The 19,920-nt window shown below is 41.8% G+C and overlaps 2 protein-coding genes across 4 annotated transcripts in view; one reads left to right on the top strand and one right to left on the bottom strand.

The window, feature by feature from the left end:
• Nucleotides 1–70: 70 nt before the first annotated feature.
• On the top strand, nucleotides 71–10,317 carry COA5 (cytochrome c oxidase assembly factor 5). Its single transcript, XM_016204901.2, has 3 exons — nucleotides 71–188; nucleotides 3,778–3,861; nucleotides 5,580–10,317. Exons 1-3 carry the CDS (start codon nucleotides 90–92, stop codon nucleotides 5,619–5,621), a joined length of 225 nt encoding a protein of 74 aa, XP_016060387.1. The 5' UTR covers nucleotides 71–89; the 3' UTR covers nucleotides 5,622–10,317.
• Nucleotides 10,318–12,875: 2,558 nt separating this feature from the next.
• The window catches only part of INPP4A (inositol polyphosphate-4-phosphatase type I A), a 117,807-nt gene continuing 110,762 nt past the window's right edge, over nucleotides 12,876–19,920 (bottom strand). For all 3 annotated transcript variants that reach the window (XM_087823707.1, XM_087823708.1, XM_087823710.1), the window contains one exon: nucleotides 12,876–15,541. In XM_087823707.1, the coding sequence (XP_087679833.1) occupies nucleotides 15,409–15,541 (133 nt within the window). In that variant the 3' untranslated portion in view covers nucleotides 12,876–15,408. The remainder of the gene's footprint in view (nucleotides 15,542–19,920) is intronic.

The raw sequence follows: 19,920 nt of genomic DNA, 5'->3' as shown, positions 1-19,920 counted from the left end.
GCGTGGCTCCCACGCAGCCAGGTGGCGGCGGTTGCGGACGGGAGCGGTGCTGGCTGAGGCGCGGGCCTAGGCGCGCGGGACGGGCGGCCATGCCTCGGTACTACGAGGACAAGCCGGAGGGCGGCGCGTGCGCGGGCGTGAAGGAGGACCTGGGCGCGTGTCTGCTGCAGTCGGACTGTGTGCTCCAGGTAGCGCGGCCGGCGGGGCGCGTCGGCGGCGGCGGCCGCTTAGGGCGGCGGTCAGCACACGTGACTCAGTTGTTGGTGCTGGGTACAGATTACAGCTCCGATTTAGTAAACTTGGACGTATCCGCTGTCGGAGCCTCGGTTCCCTCCGCTTTTATTGGCGATAACGATACCGCCCCATTGGGTTTTTGTGAAGATTAAACCGTATCGGTTACAGAAACATTTGTTGAATGCTGCCACTGTGCTAGGTTTTGGGTGCCTTTTCCAGTGACAGAGGGTAATCCGTTGTGTGCAATTGGAGATAGAATTTCAGAAAGTTGCCATTATTTCAAAGAAAAGATAACTGTGCCAAAATGGACATAACCATAAAGCTGTATCAGTGTTTCTACTGATAAATGATTTATATTTGGTTCACTAATTTTAGCAGTCAGCCAGACTGGCTTCCCTGTGTCTATAAAACTTCTGAGTTATGAATTTGAGGTTATCTAGTCCAGCTTTCTTGTACAGGTGAGGAAACTGAGGTCCCCTGTCCTCAGGCCCCCTGTCCAGGGCTGTTTCCAGTCGGCTGCTTCATTGGTGCAAATATATATTCTGCCAGCTCCTAGTAAATGCCTGTTCAGTGGCAGGCATGGTGCCAGGCACTGGGGACACAAAAGAGGAATCCGTCATTACCTACACAAGCTTGTTCTGAAAGGAAGAACAGACATGTAAGGGGCTAAATTCCTGCGATAAAGGCTGTGTAAGCATTTAGTAAGCTGTTATTTAATGAGTAGATTTAGAAGCAAAATGCTTTGGGAGCCCAGTGGAGAGCACCTTATTTTACTAGAGAATCTGGAAATTTGTCACAGAGGTGGTGACATTTGATCTGAGTCTTAAAGGTTGAGTAGTAGTTTGCTAAGTAAAGGAGTGCGGACTGTAGTGGTTACGGGGAGAACTTGGAAGAACAGCCTGTGTAGTCGGGGAGGTGAGGGAGGCCAGGAGAAGCTCCGGCCTGCTGTGCCTGAAGGATGGGGACGGTGACAGAAGGCTTGAGAGGAAGCTTGCAGTGTGTGAAGGCCCGTGTGTGTCAGTGAGGAACTTGGATTTTATCCTGACCTTCAGCTTCAAGGCCAAGGATATGAGCAATCAGGGGGAATAAAGTACATAGAGTAGGACTGAGGAAGGAAACTCAGGAAGTGGAGGGATACACTGGTGGCAAGGAGAAAACTGAGTTGGTTTTTTTTGCAATGATTGAATCGTTTATTTAGCAAGCATTTGAGTGCCAAGCTCTAATTCAGGGGACATACAGATGAATGGGACACATTCTCTCCTCTGTAGAAACTGCATCTCTGGGAAGTTAGAAAGCAGATAATGACCAGGACATGTGGCACAAACTTTGTATTTCCCCTGTTGATATTGGCCTTATTGCTGCTGAATTTGGTCACTGAGAACCTGATGTTTATAAACAGCCCCTTAAAGGGAAGCACATGTACAGTTTGTGGTAAATTCACCTTGAATGGTCACTTCAGCTGGAGTGTAAAAAGGCAGTACTGAGGCAAATCCAGGACAATAGTCTACCTTCTGGTGGTTTGGGGAAGTGGTTGCAGTGGTGGCATTGAGATGTCAAAATCTGTTTGAGGGGAAGTCTCTGGTGATGCAGAGCAGGTGAAATTTGGGTTAATTTTTCCTGGTGCATGAACGCACCAGATGTTTCTATTTAAGTAGTACTCCATCTTACCTTATTAATATCTATCTGAAGTGTTTTGTACTAACACTAAAAATGTTCTGATTTTAGAGCATCTTAATTCTGGCTGTTTGAGCTTTTAAAGTACCACTGACCAGTCATTTTTATCCTCACAATAGCTCGACTCATTCTACATTAGAACTCACCTTGAGTAGGAAGATACCACGATCTTCCTTTATACTGTCGAGCACTGCATAAGGCTGATGTTTATAAGCACTATATGTTCTACTTTTACTAATGTAATAGTAAAATAATGTAAAGTTTTTATTTTTTTTTCTCATGAATTGCAAATCAGTTTGATGTCATTAAACCTCATGTAGTTCTAAAAATTCAAGTTCAGTCTACTTTTTCCAGATGCTGTTTCATATATTTATATTCCCGGGAAACTGAACCCCTTTAGCTCCTTTCCGTTACCCTCTGGCAGGCACTTCCCCACTTTGTGATGTGCTCACGCTGCTGGTTAGCCTTTGCGTGTGTATACCTTCTTTTCTTCCTGGTATTAAAGGCCCTGTGTAGGCAGGAATACTTAGCATTCATTTTTTAACTTCCGACGAAACTGATCTAGGGCTGTTCTGATTTTTTTTCTTTACTAAATTAGTTCTTGTGAGGGCTCAGTTACTAGACAAAATAGGGTAGGGCGTTCAAAAAAGAAATTTTGCTGCAATTAAATTTTAATCTTGCCTTTTTGAATTGTGAAATATACCTTCTGTAGATGCATCCATGTGTCCAATATACTTCAGTGCCTTTGTGTTAAGTTAAATTTACAGATTTGTTTAAAATATTTTAAGATAACTCAGCCAGGCATGGCTCAGCAGTTGAGCGTCGACCTAGGATCCAGGCGATCGGGGTTGGATTCCCGGTCAGGGCACATGCCCGGGTTGCGGGCTCGATCAGTGACTCTCTTATCATTGATGTTTCTCTCTCTCTCTCTCCCTCTCCTCTCTCTGAAATCAATAAAGATATATTTTTTAAAAATAATAATAAAACAAATAAAAATAAAATATTTTAAGATAATGTAGCGGTAGGATTTTTATTCCATGTTTACCTTAAAAGAAAAATACTACTTACCTAGTTTTGCAGTTGTTACTATGTCAAGTCAGATTTTTAATAGTTATAGCTTGAAAAAAGGTCTTATTTATTGAGTCAGAAGCAAGCATTTCTCCTGTGAACATGCTTGTAACAGCATCCTGCCTTGAAGACAAAAAGAGAATGAATGTTTAATCCCGTTTTCTTCGCCGCCTCCTTTTGAGCTTTCACTGGCTTAATGATGAGTTAATTTCACATCAGGTTTAGGCAGATGTTCTCTCACAAATATGCATCAATTCTGCTCATACCTTCCTTTCCTCTTCAGTTTTCACTCAGTTGAGCTTCTCAGAACAGAGAATTTGACTGTGGAGGGCAGGAGGTGGGAAAATTGCTTGCATCAAAGAGATGTAAGTGGAGACTGCAAAGCCACTTGATACTACCTTCCAGAACAAGCACTCCCATTCACCACATGCCTGATCTCACATGCATGTGTATGTGCGCGCTCTCTGTGGTACACGCTACCTTCTGTCTTTCGTTCTTGAGTGTAAATGTTTTAAGTACACTGAAGAAACCATTACTGCTGTCACCTTTACTTTTTCCCTTTCTTACTGATAAGCTGGAGATACAGTTTCTAAAATTTTTATATAGACACGTTAAAGAAAATTATCCTTCTGTCCTTTACTGCTTGAAGCACCAACAACCAAAATGAATTATGAACTATTTCTTACATAATTCACCGTTTTCTTCTTTTGCTTTAAAAAAAAAAAAAAAATTTCAGAAGGGCTGTTATTTTGTAGCTTGTGAGAAAATTTCCCAGTATTTATATTGTTTTATTTGTCATAGGAAGGAAAATCCCCTCGGCAATGTCTGAAGGAAGGAAACTGCAAGGCTTTGAAATACTCATTTTTTGAATGTAAAAGATCAATGGTAAGAAAAGATTTTTAAAAGCTTACGCTAAAAATGACCTGTGTGGAGTTAAATATGGGAGTGACTTATCTTAGTAGGTTGCAGTGACACTATTCAGAACTCCCGTGAGTTAATGTTAGGTAGTATTCCTGTTGTTCTGCCACTATGCTAACCACAGCTGCTGACCTTCATGAGTTTCTGAAGGTGTGAAAATGGAAGTCTTGGCAAATATAGTATCAAATAGTGATTCACTGTTAGTCCTCCAAGAAAGGACTAATGTCACACTTAACTAATGCAACTTCAGTCATACATGCTTGGCAAAAACCTGAAACAATTTAAATTGTGCTGTAATTTTATTTAATATTTCAATGAGTATAGAACTCAGAACAAAGGTTAGATGGGAAGTTTGATTTATCTTTCTCTCATAGTACACAGCATCCTGATTATGATGCCCATGTTTAAATGTTATTATTTTAAAATGTGGCTCTTAGCCTCCTGTAGTGACCAGGTGAAGAAATGGTTGTCTGTCCCACATTGGCTATGTTGGACTCATTAATAGGGTCTGGCAGTAAAATAATTCGTTCCTATAGAATTTCTAGGGAGTGATACTGACAACCTGTGCAAATCTGCCTTCCATACTGACTTGTATCCTCCCCCTTAAAAAGGCTGTACTGTGAGGCTTAATCCTGTCATCCTATGAGAAGGTAATTTAAGGATTTTTAATCCCCAAATGGTTATGAGTTACCATTTTTCAGGGTTCTTTCTTCCTTTTTCTGTTGCTATTTAAAGATTTCAAATACATTTGAATATGAACCCAAACAAAACTTAATTGGAAAGTTGTTTGCTAGAACAACATATATTTCATGTAGTTCAGAGGAAAAGATAAATGTCATTTGTATTCTACTTGAGAAGAAAATCCTGTTACCTTAAATGGAACGTCTTTTTAATACCTTCCATCTTTAATATTTTGAGTTCTTTGTGGGGTTTAATGGTTGGTCTGACAATTGCCTTTTAAAAAAAAAATTTATTATTTGTTTTCTGTTTCTCCTTCAATCTTTAGGTTTAATTTGTTCTTTTTCTAACAGTGTAAGATGAGCACTTAACTCACTTATTTTTCAGCCTTTTTTGCATATGTGCATGTGTATTAAACGTCCAGAATAGACAAATCTATAGAAACAGAAAGTAGATTAATGGTTGCTAGTGCTGGTGACAGGGGGAAGAGGGATTAGGAAAGAATGGGGAGTGATTGTGATGATGGTGAGTATGCTAAAAACTTTTGAATTGTACATTTAAAATGAATCCATTGTATTGTTGACCAGAAGTGGCACCAGATGTTAGACCAGTGGAGTCAAACCAGACCTGGGTTCAGCAACCTCTGGTACTTGAGTTCTGGCTAAGAAAGAATTCAGAGGCAAGACTCAAACTATAAGAGAAAGTTTATTTAGAAAGTCAAAGTCACAGAGGTAGAAGAAGTGAGCCACAGAAGGAATGGGCTCAGAAAAGGAGTTACAGAGGCAACAGAAGGGCCCTTGGAGCTTAGGAGAAAGAGAGAGGCAAGGAAAATGCCTAGGGGGAGGGGGTGGGGAGAGGCACAGGCAGCTCCATAGAAAGAGCCTCGACAATTGCCTTTTTGATTGTGCTGGAAACTGGTTTACTTCTCTCCTGTAGTGACACCCCTTAGCAAAGTTGTATTTAATTATGTTGTACAAAATATGATTTTATTTTACATTTATTTTCAGTTGGATGCCAGATCACGATTCAGAGGAAGAAAAGGATATTGATGAGTATTCTGTTGAAACCAAGATGAATACAGCAGCAGATTTCTTCTGGTCATTAAAACACAGAAACCAAAATAGAAGTTTGGTCAGACCATGGAACCCTGGAGAGAATGGATGAGTTCTGTTTTTGAATATGTATAAAGTAAATGATTTTCTTGTTCTAAGTTATTTTTAGAAGAAAAATTTAATTGACCAGTTGTGAGCAGGGAGCATAATAAATGTGTTTTAAGAATTGTTCTAAAGCACAAAGATTGTTATTTTCAAACATGACTCCTCAACTAAATGACACATTTTGTACATCCTTGGTGAATATTCTGAAGGCCACTGATGGGACTGTTAAAATCGGTAACATGGAGCCTGGGGAGAAAATGTCTATCAGGAAAGTTTAGGATAAAACTGTCTTTTATTCAATTCGTCCTATTTGTTCTAAAATAAATTGTGTTTGATTTCTTGGAGAAGAAATGCTTCATTTGTATTGATTCATTGAGTTAACAGCCTCACAACTTTAATATCATACATCATGGTGGATACAAAGCCCCCAATTCTGTAGCCGGAGCTCTTTGCTTTTCTTGCTGGACTGTTTTTGTTTCCCGACTTCATTTTCAGTCTGGCCCTCTCTACATAATGGGAAGGAGGCTAGTGTCAGCCAAAAGCACACATGATCCAAAAAGAAGAGAGATAACCTCCATTTTTCATGGCCACTAGTCAAATTCTACAAAAGGACTATTGTCTTCCCTGGATCACCTGCCCTTGAATTAGACCAGACCCTGTGGAAAAAGGAATAGGGCCGTGATCTCAGCCAGACCTGGGTCTCATAATTCCCATGAAAATCACACTGGGTGAGTGATGGGCCTCATCCCAAAAGGAAAGGAGGATTCTGCACAAACTGAAAAGAGATGTGTTCACTATGGAAAGCAAGAGTGGAAACATGAAATGCTTGAAAAAGTTTACAACCACAGTGATTTTATTCTGATCGCTTAATACAGTACAGAGCTGTACTATATAATAAAGTTTTCAACTTTATTTTCAGTTTTGAAGATTGAAGAACCACAGCTTCTTCATAACATCCACGGTTCATCAAAGTTAAAGCAGTCAAGGTATTCTGTAGCTTGTTTCTTTCTTAAATGTTCACCTAAAGTTGTGAGAATTCCACACCAGCACTAGTCCTTGTTGCAGAATCCCGGAGGTCTACTGCGTGTACTACTAGTCACTGAGAAAGGGAAAATGATGGATTTTTCCAATAATTCTTGTATAACTATTTTAAGTGCTACACCTTTTATTAAAAGGAACTTTGATAAAATTATGTAACAGCTCTATTGAGAGCTTCGTTTGGAGAAATTCACATGCTATAAAATGTATGGCTTGGTTGGGTGTCATCCCGTGCACCAAAAGGTTGAAAGGTTGCTGGTTCAATTCCTGGTCAGGGCACATACCCAGGGTTGTTGGCTTGATCCCCGGTAGGGGGCATGCAGGAGGCAGCTGATATGTGTTCACACATCGATATTTCTCTCCCTCTTAAAAAAAATGAACTGAAAAAATTTACCCTTGAAGTGTATATAATTCAGTTTTTTATTTTTTTTTTACTTTTTAGTCACAGAGCTGTGCAACCATTACCACTAACTCCAGAACATTTTCATCTCCCCAAAGAGAAACCCCATACCCATGGGCAGTCACTCCCCTTCCCCACTTTTCCCCTAGCTCCAATAACCACTGATACACACTGTGTCTATAGATTTGCCCATATGGAATTATTTGTGGCCTTTTGTGACTGGCTTCTTTCACTTCAGTGTTTTCAAGGCTCATCCATATGTAGCATCTGTGTGTACTTCTTTTCACTGCAGAATAATATTCCATAGTATAGATATACCACATTTAACTTAGCCATTCATGAGTTGATGGACTTTGGGTTTGAACTTTTGGGCTATTATGACTAAGATTATGAACATTCATGAACAGGTTTCATTTATTCAGGGTATATAGCAGGCCCTAGAATAATGTGTTTGTTCCATATTGTTTTATTATAGCAGTGATGAGATGCTGTAGAAACTTAACTCTTGTTTATATCAGTTAGCTTATGGTAAAACTGGTTTCATTGTATGTCATTTCGCTTAAAGTCCAGAACCAGTCAATGATGTTACGTGAGGACTCACTGTATACCTAAGGGTGGTATTACTGGGTGATGTAACTCTTAATATTTTGGTGAACTGTCAAACTTCTCCATAGTGGCTACACCAGCAAAGTATAAGGATCTCCACATCACCAATAGTTGTTATTTTTCACCTGTTTGATTATAAACATTCTATTAGGTTTGAAGTAGTATCTAGCTGAGATTTTGATTGGCATTTCCCTAATGGTTAATGATGTTGAGCATGTTTTCATGTGCTTATTGGCCACTTGTATATCTTTGAAGAAATGTTCATTTTTCAATTAAGTTCTCTTTTTATTATTGAGTTTTAAGAGTTCTTTATATATTGTATGTACAAGTTCCTTAAAAACAAATGAATGGTAAATGTTTTTTCCCTATTTGTGGTTTTTTTCTTCACTTTCTGGAAGCTTTGTTTTGAAGCACAATTTTTAATTTTGATGAATTTCAATTTATCTGTTTTTCTCTCGGTGTATCTAAGAAAACCACTGCCTAGTCCAAGCTTATGGAAATTTATTCCTATGTTTTCATCTATGAGTTCTATAGTTTTAGCTTATGTATAGCTCTATAATCCATTTAAAAAATAATTTCTGATACTTGTATTATTAACTATGTATTTGTGGTAAAATATAATGTAAAATTTATCATCTTAACCATTTTTAAGTATATAGTTGAGTAGTGTTAAGTACATTCACCTTGTTATGCAACCAATCTGCAGAATTTTTTTCATCTTACAGAACTGAAACCTTATACCCATTAAACAACTCCCCATCACCCTGTCCCTTACCCCCTGGCAGCCACCATCTATCTACTGATGGTGGGCATCCTTTCATGTTTTTGTTGGTTATTTTTAAATCTTTGGAGAAATTTCTATTCAAGCTTTTTGCCCTTTTTAAAATAGGGTTGTTTGCTCTTTTGTTGTTGAATTCTAGGAGTTCTTTGTTCTAGATATTAACCCTTTACCAGATATGTGATTTGCATATATTTTCTCCCATTTCTTTTCACTGTTGTGTTCTTTGAAACAGTTTTAAATTTCGATGTAGTGCAGTTTATCTGTTTTTACTTTTGTTGACTGTGCCTTTGGTGTCATATCCGAGAGATCATTGCCCAATCCAGTGAAGCTCCTCCCTTACATTTTATTCTAGTTGTATAATTTTAGTTCTTGTGTTTAGGACTTTGATCAAGTTTTGAGTTGATTTTTGTATACATATGGTGTAAGGTAAGGTCTAATTTCATCCTTTTGCATGTGATACCCAGTCTTCCCACCATCATTTGTTGAAAAGACTGTCCTTTCCTCTTTAAATTGTCTTAGCACCTCTGTCAAAGATCGTATGTCTGTATATGCCTGGGTTTATTTCTGGGTTATCTCTTCTGTTTTGTTGGTCTATATGTCTGTCTGTCTTTATGCTATTGCCACACTGTTTTGAATAAGTTTTGTAATAAGTTTTGAAATCAGGAGTGTAACACCTCCAACTTGTTATTTTTCAAGATTGTTTTTGCTATTCAGAGTCCCTTGAGATTCCATATGAATTTTAGGATGGATTTTTCTATTTCTGCAGAAAACACCACTGGCATTTGATAGGGATTACATTGAATCTGTAGATCACTTTGGAGAGTATTGGCATCTTTACAATATGAAGTCTTCTAATCCATTTACATGAGAGGTCTTCCCATCTATTGGTGTTTTCTTTAATTTCTTTTAGCAACATTTTGTCATTTTTAGTACACAAGATGTTGGGTTCCTTGGCTAGGTTTATTCCTAAGTGTATCACTTTTTTATGTGATTGCAAATGGAATTGTTTTAATTTTCTTTTTAGGTTGTTTGGATGATGGGTTAACTTTTTATAATTTTATTGGGAAATAGTGGTACCTCGGTTTTCAAACTTCTCCATGGACGAACATTTCAGTTTACAAACACCGTAAGTAAATGCTTTGGTTTTCAAACACGCCTCGGAAGTTGAACATGCCACACGGCTTCCGCTGAGTGCAAGATCCTAAGGCCTAACTGTTGGCTGTAGATCCCTTCGTTTTTGAACGTTTCAGAACTCAAACGGTCTTGGAGAACAGATTACATTAGAAAACCGAGGCACCACTGTATAGTAGATGTACAGAAAAATACACAGGATGTTTATATAATGTTAACTAATAACTATAAATCTCCATGTTACTACCATCCAGGTAGAAAGAACACTGAATGAACCCCTGTAATGCCTGACTTTCCTCAGAGGTCCTTCTGCTCAACCCTGAGAGAAAACCACTGTTCTGGTGTTTGCCACACTCTGCTCTTAAGTTTTCCTTCTTCCTTGAGCTTGTTGCATTTGGCTCCTTGTGATGTGTTAGAATACAGCAGTCCCCCCTCATCCATGGGGGGTAACGTTCCAAGACCCCTGATGGGTGCCTTAAACCATGGACAGTACTGAATCCTGTATATACTATGTTTTTTTCTATACATACCTACCTGTGATAAAGTTTAATTTATAAATTAGGCAGGGTAAGAGATGAACAGTAACTAAACGGAGGATTATAACAATATACTGTAATAAAAGTTTATGTGCATGTGGTGTCCCTCAGAATATCTTACTGTACTGGACTTACCCTTCTTGTAGTGACATGTTGATCGTGGATAACCGAAACCATGGAAAATGAAACCTTGGATAAGGGGGCTACTACTGTAACCGGTTATAGCACTACACCAGAGAAAAGCAACACGGTCTAGTGCTCAAACGGGAAAATATTTTTCTAAAAGGGCCACTCATCTGTGGACAGAAATCGCCAGAGGAGGGTGTGCCTACAGTGGCCTTGAAGGAGAAATGAGAAGGCTGAGGGGTGGTGGTCCATCTCAGAGGGAACATGGGCATGTTAGAAGGCCGGGTGTGTGGATGGAATGATGGGTGGGTTGAAGAGATTCAGATCTTACTGGCTGCTGGGATGGGCTGGGGAAGGGAGAAGATGACCCCAAGGTGGAAGGTGGGGTCGTTTATCAGGAAGACTCGGCCAGCTTGGAGGAGGGGATGCAGGAGTTTGGCGTTGGCGTGCTGTGTGGGAGACACTCCTGTAAAATGCCGAGGGTGTGGGTGGATGTGTAGATGGGTCTGACCTAGAGAGTCTCGGGTAGTCGTAGAAATTTGGGAGTCATAAGCAAATACTTGGTAATTTTTTCCATGGGAATAGATAAGGCTCTTCAGGAAACGCATGGAAATGAGAAGAAAGTTAAGGACAGAAGCTTGGGGAATACATGATGTTCGTGGTGGGTGGAGGGTGACTGGCCAGTCAGAGTGAGGAAGGATGGTAAGAGGTAGGGCCACCGGGAGAGTGGGGCCACAGGGCCCAGGGAGGGCGAGTGCGAGGAGCAGGAAGCGGTGAGTGCCGTTTCTACATCCGTCTCGCTGATGAAGATGTCTTCCTCACTGTGGAAACAAGCAAGGTTCCTGTCCTCCCTAAATGGTGCAACAAAGAGTGACAGCACCATAACATCCATATTTGTGTGCAGACCTGCCTGCACCTCCCAAAAAGGCCCACCAGGAGCCTGGTGCAGGAAGGAATCATGGCAGAGACTGCTGAGGCACAAAGGAATCAAGGGGGAATTTGCAGCGTCACTACCCTCATCCTACACTCTCAGGATTCTGTGTCACAGCTTGGGTAGTGATAGGTGTAATGAAAATATGACAAAGTTATTACCCAGTTGCCAGATCTTAGCACAGGATACAGAACGGGTGTTCTACCCAGGGGGGCACAGGCTAGTGCAGCCCCTCACCGAGGCATGGCACCATGCCCCTTCATGGACAGGGATGGGTGCTCCGACTGTCCCCTTCAGTGGTGAAGCCAGGACTTGTTTTTAAAACATGCAACAGAAAGGAAAAGACAAGTATATTTGACTACATACAAATTTAAAACTTCTCTATACCCTTACCATAAACAAAACCAAAAGAACTGACAAATAGGTTTTCAAACACAGCGACATATGACAGCTTAAAATGCAGTATTGTATATTATAAACAACCCATAAAAAACACCACCACTCCAATGAGGTCACAAAAGTAGAAATACAAAAGTATAAAAGATGTTCTGTTTTCACAGTAATCAAATACACGGAACTTTGGACAAGGTGCCATTTTTAACATCGGTAAGAATAAAGGGAAAAGGCACGTGCTACAGGCGGGAAGCCTAACTTTCTGGGAGTGATACAGGCAAACCTCGTTTTACTGGGCTTTGCAGATGCTGCGTTTTTACAAATCAAAGGAAGACCCTCCACCAGCAAAAAGATTATGACTTGCTGAAGGCCCATATGATGGTCAGCATTTTTTAGCAATAAAGTAATTTTAAATTAAGGTAGGTACATTGGTTTTTTTTAGACATAATGGTATTGCACATTTAATGGACTACAATATAGTGTAAACATTTATGTGCACTGGGAAACCATAAAATTTGTGTGACTCACTTTATTGTGATAGTCTCTCTATTGTGGTGATCTGGAGCCCAAACCGCACTCTCTCCTAGGTATACCTGGATGAAACATTCAACAATCTAAGAACATTCACGCTAGCCTTTAATTGTACATTTCTACTGTCAGAAATTGATCCAAGGGAAGTCACTGGGCACATGTGCCTAGAAAAAGATGCAAGATGTAGTCCCGGTTATAACAAACCATTAATGAAACATTTTAGCAAGTTATACAGCAGATGACCAGGTCACCTCCAGAGAAGATGTCACCCATATTAATGGATGTGGGCCAGTAACAACATCTAACACTATGAACTTGATGCCGCGGCACCTCACGACTGCCTTGTGAAGAAGGAGCTGTTGTGCCCATACTTTCCACACGAGGAAGCGGAGCCTCACAGAGGGCCAGCAACTTGCTCGGAGTCACCAGCCAAGGAGTGACAGAACAGGATTGGGACCTAAGTTTGTCTGGAGTGGACGTCCATGCTCTTAATGCCACCTCCCGACACCCCTTCACTTGAAGTTAAGTGAAAATGGTCATAAAGCAAGTGTCTCACAGTCCCATGTTTGCAAACTCCAAAGCACTCAATGCAACACCCATTAATAATCGCCAGGTGGATGCTGGCCAGAGAACCAGTCCTAAGGCAACAGAATGAATCAGGCGAGACCCGCTGCAATGTTCTTGTCAGTTTATTATTCATCATCTAAAGACTAGCACATTTACAGCATACATGGCTTTGAATGAGCTAAGAATTTATAAAACAGCAACTACATGTTTATATATAGTAATACTGGCCAAAACAAATAAATAAAAGTTCTTTAGTGCACTAAGCTTGGCAAGTACAACTGTATAGGGACAAAACTGTCTTATACAATATTTGTATGTTTTAAAGGAAACCAAAGGCAACTGTGCTGCAAGTGCTCTGACAACCCACAGCACATCCCAGGTTTTCAGTGTTTCAACGTTTTGCGTTCAGTGGGGGGTCACAGAAGGAATACTGGATGGAACCTCTGTTTTAGGGTAACCTGCAAGGCTGCCTTGCTTGTGCAACTGGAAACTCAAAGGTCCTTCCCATCCCAGGAGCTGCTGGCCACACACTGCTCGCGACAACGTGCCTTGCTCAGCAAGCAGGGTAAGCGTGTGATGCCAGGGAGGCTGGTCACACGGGAGCCTGGCAGCAGTGCTCAGATGGGATGCTCGAACCTGAATTTTTTCTACATGATTAGCCAAGTCTTAAGAGTTTTGTGGTGGTGCGTAATATGAAGCTAAATTTGGGAAAATAATTCACAAAAAGGTGTCACATGCAAAACTGCTAACAGTTGACTCAACATTTGCTAGTTTCCCTTTTGATAAATGCAGGTATGTAATGCTCTTAAAGACAAAAAAAACCTCTGAAAACAATATGGATGGCATTTCATTTAAAAAGACAAGGGGATATTTTAAAAGGTAGTGATGTTAAAATGAAAAAAGATGGAAATATAAAAGATACTAGAAAAATGACAAAGTAGATGAAATGGTGGAGAGGTAAACGGCTAAACCAGCCATACTGGGAACTCTGAACAGGGGTCGGCACAAGAGACCCTGGCCCAGCTGCTGCCACCTCTGCAGTGGGCTTGGTGGACGTGGCTTCTCTGCCGCCACCCTCCAGTGAACCCAGCTTCGACAGAGACGTGAGCTGCAACGGCCCCTCACTGACGTGTCCTTCACACCAGTTCCCACTCACCGGTGGAAACGTTCCTTCCATCGGGCCTGAGGAGGCAGCAGCCTCTGTCTGCACACTGACTTCTGAGTGGGAAGAGATCTGGAAGGCCATCGGGTTCCACCCTTACTGCTGCTCACCCCTCTGTGTCCCTGCCATGGGTGGTCTCGCCTGTGCCTCAGCTTCCCAGGCCCAAGTTTGTTACACGTTTCCAAGTGGCATTTCTAAAGGAGCCCAAAGAATACAACCCAGAACCTTAGACACGGGAATTTCCTAAGGGTGCACCAATCATGAGGATCAACATCATGAACGTGCCACAAAGATTTCTTTTACAGCTTTTTAAATAACATATAAACAAAATCATCATAATAAACAATTGATAAAACATATAAGCTAAGGAAAAAACTCTGCTATGTGCAGATAAGACTCATCATCTTATAATAGATGACCAGACATCATTTTCTATGAAATCCCTAAGTTTTATGGCCCATTAATCCCTTTCAAAATCTCATTTTAGGAGCTAATTTCAACTTTCTCAATAGTCACCTTACATAACAGAATGAGAAGAGGGTAGTAACAATTATTGCAAACTTAAAAGATACTTTCATCAGACATTCAAACATGATTGTACTGCCTTTTAGAAGACAATTGGGAAACCCACAAAAGGATGTCTGCTCTGAAAGGATTTAGGCTTCCACCATCTACACACATAAATCCCCACTGCTGAGAGGTGCTGGAGCCCCGGAACTCAACACCCAGAGGAGACGGGACGTGCACCCTGGGCAGGGTGGGACCAGACACGGAGATTAAGAGAACAGGAAGCGGCTGGCTTCTCACTCTCAAGCACACACCCTGCTCTAGAACCCAAAAGGGACAGAAGTGGCCCCATTGTGAGAGTGCCTTTGCAGGTGTTATCTTCTAATAGTCTGTCTTGGGCTATTTCTCAACCTTCGATTTGGGCTCCACCTGTGCTACCACAGGGTAAATTCATTAGAACCACCCACTTTCATTGCGGGAGCCAGAGCTAGCTTCTTCCCCAAAACTTGAATTAACAATTGACACTTATTGGTCTGTCCAGGATCCAACTGTTTTCTACTTACTGTTTTACATTCATGTTTTTAAAAAGTAGATTGTAACCTGATGCTCAATTTTCAGTTACTCAGTAGAAAAATAAGTGAGCAGCTGCCTAAGTGGGCATTTTTAAAGTCTTAGCATTTCAGCCCCACGTAGGGTGATTCCTACAGGTGACTACTGATGACACCTAACTGTGTGGTTCTGGCTGCAGGTGGTTTTAATGGGCAGTTGTGACTATCCACACTATTGAGCCAAACATTACGTCCTACTGATTCCAACGGAATAAAAAACATGCTCCATAGACTCTTTAGTAAATATTTTTAAAAACACAAAAGTAAAAACCAATCCTTCAGGTCTTCTTGAAGAATTCATATATGACACTAGAGGGTACCCACGTTTGTTACATAACAGCTAATTAGAGGACACCATGTGTTCAAGTTTCAACCTTGCCGTAAGTCCCTTCGGGAGGCCTGTAATGCTTGGGGAAAGCCTTCAGCTGCAGGGAATTAAATGCATATTTGCGACTTCCAACATTCTTCATTGTATTTTCTCTTCGACAACCCTCACTGGGAAAAAACAAGCACAAGAAATGACAGCAGTAAAAAAGGAAAAAAAGAAAAGACTTAAACTAAGATGAAATGAACTGATTATTTTTATAGCATTCAAAAAAAAAAAGGTTAATTTAAATGGGTGCCAAACTATTTGCAACAATACACACGTAAGATGGTTTCTGAACAAGGCAGTTAAGAAGCACAGCGATGGGCACGGGTGTGGGACTGCGGGTTTGGCACTGGCGAAAGCAGCACTGTATCTAAGTTGGAAGCAAACCTGTTTTCAAGTTAATGGTTTCACGTGTTTCACGTCTAGGCATTTCAGGGTACTATCCTAGCTAGTGGTTTAAAGATTCTGTTACAGAGCAAATTAAATGAAAAAAGAAGTAGTGCGACTCTTACCGAAGCCTTTAAAAAGCTGCATCTTTCTATGTCAGCAGCAGCTGTTAATCACCTCAGGTTCAATGCTGATTTTCCTGTAGCAAAGCCACGTGGCTGAGACGGCTGCTCTAACAGGCTGTCTCCTAAGGGGGTGGCGCAAAGCAAGCGATCCAGAGGGCCCTGGTGATGGCGGCATGGTGGGTCTGCATGGCCATCAGGGCTGGAGTGTGGTGAAGGAGGGACCATGCCGAGGTCCCCTGGTGGCAGCCAGCCACCTTCTCCAGGTGGGCTGCCCTCATTGTGGTCACCTTAGGATCCTGCTAATTTCAACTTTCTCAACAGTCACTTTACATAACAATGAGAAGAGGGTAGTAACAATTATTGCAAACTTAAAAGTGTCCCTGAGCAACCGAGAGCCCACAGGTGCCTTTCCACAGAGAACTGCTACCCACATAATCCCGGCTGCAGTTGGGGGGCTGTCATGGCAGCCCCGTGTGCAAAGCAAAGGCAGAGCAGGAGGGCGAAGGGCAGGCTGGCCTCATGTTCCCAAACAAAAGCATCAGGGGAGTTCTCTGGAGAGTTTATCAAATCAACAGGTGAAAGCGATTCTGAATATAAATGACTTTCTATAGCACAGTCTAACTGTATTTTTATATTTTCTAAGACTAGCAATTAAATCAACTAGTTATCAAATTTAGTACAAAACCCCCCTTATGAGATGTAAAACTTGCAGTTACCAAGAAACAGTGATTTTAAAAAATGTATTCCCAATCATATCGTGCATTTTAAAAAACGTATCAGTGGAAAGTACTTGAGCCTTTTAAAGTGAAAATGACATTCTCATTTTCAAGAACATGTAAAATATTTTGGGTAAAACAGTAACTTTATAAAAGAGAAGCATGGGTATTTCAGAAAAGTATTCATCTGCTTGTTATTAAGTAATTTAGCAACTCAAATATGCTCCCTCATCACCAGAGCCTCAGGCCCTCAGCGAGATGTGTCACCTGAGCTGAACACCTAGGCCATGTGAGCAGGGGCCCAGAGTAAATGATGGTCATGTTTGTCTACACCCAACAATTAGATAAAAATTTCATTCCACTTAAAGCAGGAGCTCTGGGCTCTATGCACATGTTGTCCCATTTGATCTTTGGGAACTCGCATTATCTCAACTCCAGACGGAGCTGCTCCGTTTACACAGGAATGGACATACTTCTGAAGCACCTATCAATGCCAAACTGCTCTGAGGAGCAAAGAATAACTTTGAAATTCTGCCATTATCTTTTATTTACAGGTTAAAGAAGCTAATTACTGGTTTAACTGGCTGAATGCATTATACATTATATGATAAATTTCTTTTGGAGAACAGCCATCAGAACGGAAACCCAGACAGCTCATTGCAGGGATCGCTCTGGTTTCCCCTTCTGATGGGCTCTTCCACTTCAGAACCCATCTGGGCGCATCAGTGTCTTAGGGACCCTGACATCGGTGACCAGGCATCAGCCCTGGCATCACCTGAGAAGCAGCTGAAACCCAGCACCAAATCTCAGGGGCTCCCCTTTCCTGAATCATTTTCTGTTTCATCCTGCCTACTTCTCACTGAAGCAGGAAAGGTTCTGAATATATATTTAGCCTGATTTAATGAGTAAAAGGCCTTAGTAAGATTAAAACTCAGCACAAAGGGTGGGCACGCCGAGTCTTTTCTCAGCTTTTGTACAACAAACCAACAACCCACAGCCTAGGCTGACGGTGTCCTCCCTCGTGCTGGCCCTCACCACTGTGGTTAGAATGTGCTGGCTTTTGACCCAGCCCCTGAAGAGAAAAACAAAGAACCCTACCCTCTGTCTCTCAACCTAGGGGGAAGGCCTGGCTGCCTCCCAGCAGCCCAGGAGCAGGCTGTGGTGTTCATGAGCCCTCCTCCGCCTACCCCCACCCCCAGCCCCGGGGCATGTCTGGCTGGCATGGCTTCCTGCTGTGTGGTGGGTCCTGAGGGAACCTCTGAAGAGAGGCACAGAAGTACCCACAGGCCCAGGGAAGAGGAGGGCGAGCTGTCTGCAGTCAGAGGGTCAGCAGGAGGTGAGCGCCAGAAGGGGGTCTGGTCTCCCTGAAGGGTGAGGGGTGTTGGGAACTCTTTTCCTAGAGCAGTGCTTGGGGAGCTGGGGGTGGGAACTGGGCCTGTCTGTGGACTCTACTTTCCCTCCTTCCCCTAAAGCAGAGGTGGGGAACCTTTTTTCTGCCGAGGGCCATTTGGATATTTATAACATCATTCGTGGGCTGTACAAAATTATCAAGTTAAAAATTAGCTAGGAAAAAAGCTCCTAGATTTATTGAATTTCGAGTCCCAACCTGTGGTTGCCTTGGCAGGGCCAGACCAAACGATTTCTCCCACCATATATGGCCCTGGGGCCAGACATTCCCCATCCCTGCGTGAAAGTAAACAAAAGAGTCCTGTGCACCGCAATTTGAAAGAGCAAGTGTCAACATACTTCCCAAAGAATCACAGACTAGACAGGTCCTCCCCTAGTAGCCAGTGTCATGTTCTACAGCTCACTACCACTGCATTCGGAGAGACTTCCTACTGAAGGATGTCAGAGCTGCACCGCAGAACAGCTACCTCATTTATTCTAGAAAAGACAGTGTAGCCTGGCTGGCGTGGCTCAGCGGTTGAACGTCGACTTATGATCCAGTCAATCGCTGTTCGATTCCTGGTCAGGGCACATGCCTGGGTTGCCGGCTCAGTCCCCAGCAGGGGGTGTGCAGGAAGCAGCAGACCAACCACTCTCTCATCATTGATGTTTCTCTCTCTCTCCCTCTCCGTTCCTCTCTCTGAAATCAATAACATCATTAAAAAAAAAAAAAGTAACCACAGTGCACAGGGAAGACTGGACTAACCCACTGGTGTGGCTCCTGCTGCCACAGGGCTCCAGGACGTCTAGGAAAAAGGTGGGGGCCGGGTGTGGGAGGACTGTCTTCCATTGTAGAATTGAAAGTCTGAATCTGGCACTCATCACTGACTGCTAACTGCTTCTGCGATTCCTAGAACCCAGACTCAGACCTGATGCCCAACCAGAGAAACCCCGGAGTAAGTTCTGGAAGTCTTGGGGAGGGAAGGGAGATGCCAGATTCTGTGGAGGATGGGGTTTGTGTCCACACGTGGGTGTCAAGTTTCTGTAAAAGTCATCTCCTCTAAATTCACCCGTTTTTCTAGACTGGTAAAAAAAAAAAAAGAAAAAATCATAGAAGATAGTGTACAGGGAGCCAGCTGGTGGTCAAAACCAGATCACAACACAATCTGAACTGGAAGAGAGCGAAGCTGCTGGCTATTTCTTATGCAGGGTCTGTGGAATTTACCCCTAGTCTATTCTGCTACCATCACAGGTATACAACTATGCTTTTGCCAAATGCTGATGTTAAATCTTCCCATTCTATGGACAGTGCCTTGTTAAAATTAAGAGTGATAACAGCAGAAACCAAAGTAACTCTCTCTCACAGCTCCCTCTGGCACAACTGCCCCAAAGGCAAGTCTCATTTTTGGTCATTTTCTTTGACTTTTCTTTTTGCATTACTAACTACATTTCATTTGTAGAGAGAAAAGATGTCTGGATTTTAGTCCAAATTTAAAGACTGCTAAAATGAAAGATGCTATTTCAAGAAAGATAAATGTATATAACTTTAACAGCTTTTCATTACTCTATGCATTAATTCCTGCAATCGGTTAATGATCCCTAAAGATGTAGAAGAGAAAATCTAAAGTCACATGCAACATGTTACTTTATGGGCCTCACTTGGTACAACATACTACTGTATCCACAGCTTTGTATCATCTCAAATGGGAAATAAACATGAGCAAGGAAATGCTATAATTCTGCAAACTGTTTGCTACTGTGATTTAAGGGACTGCGCTTTGAAATGAAAGCAGAAAGTCCACGTCCTATGCAATAGGCTTATACAGAGGAGCCGGTTATAAAGCATCTATCATTTTCTCTTCAAAAGGAAAGGAAAGGTTAGCAGCACAT

This window comes from Miniopterus natalensis, chromosome 13, assembly GCF_054644295.1.
Source record: "Miniopterus natalensis isolate mMinNat1 chromosome 13, mMinNat1.hap1, whole genome shotgun sequence".
In the NCBI taxonomy this organism is placed as follows: Eukaryota; Metazoa; Chordata; class Mammalia; order Chiroptera; family Miniopteridae; genus Miniopterus; species Miniopterus natalensis.
This window is presented reverse-complemented; position numbering and strand designations above follow the sequence as displayed.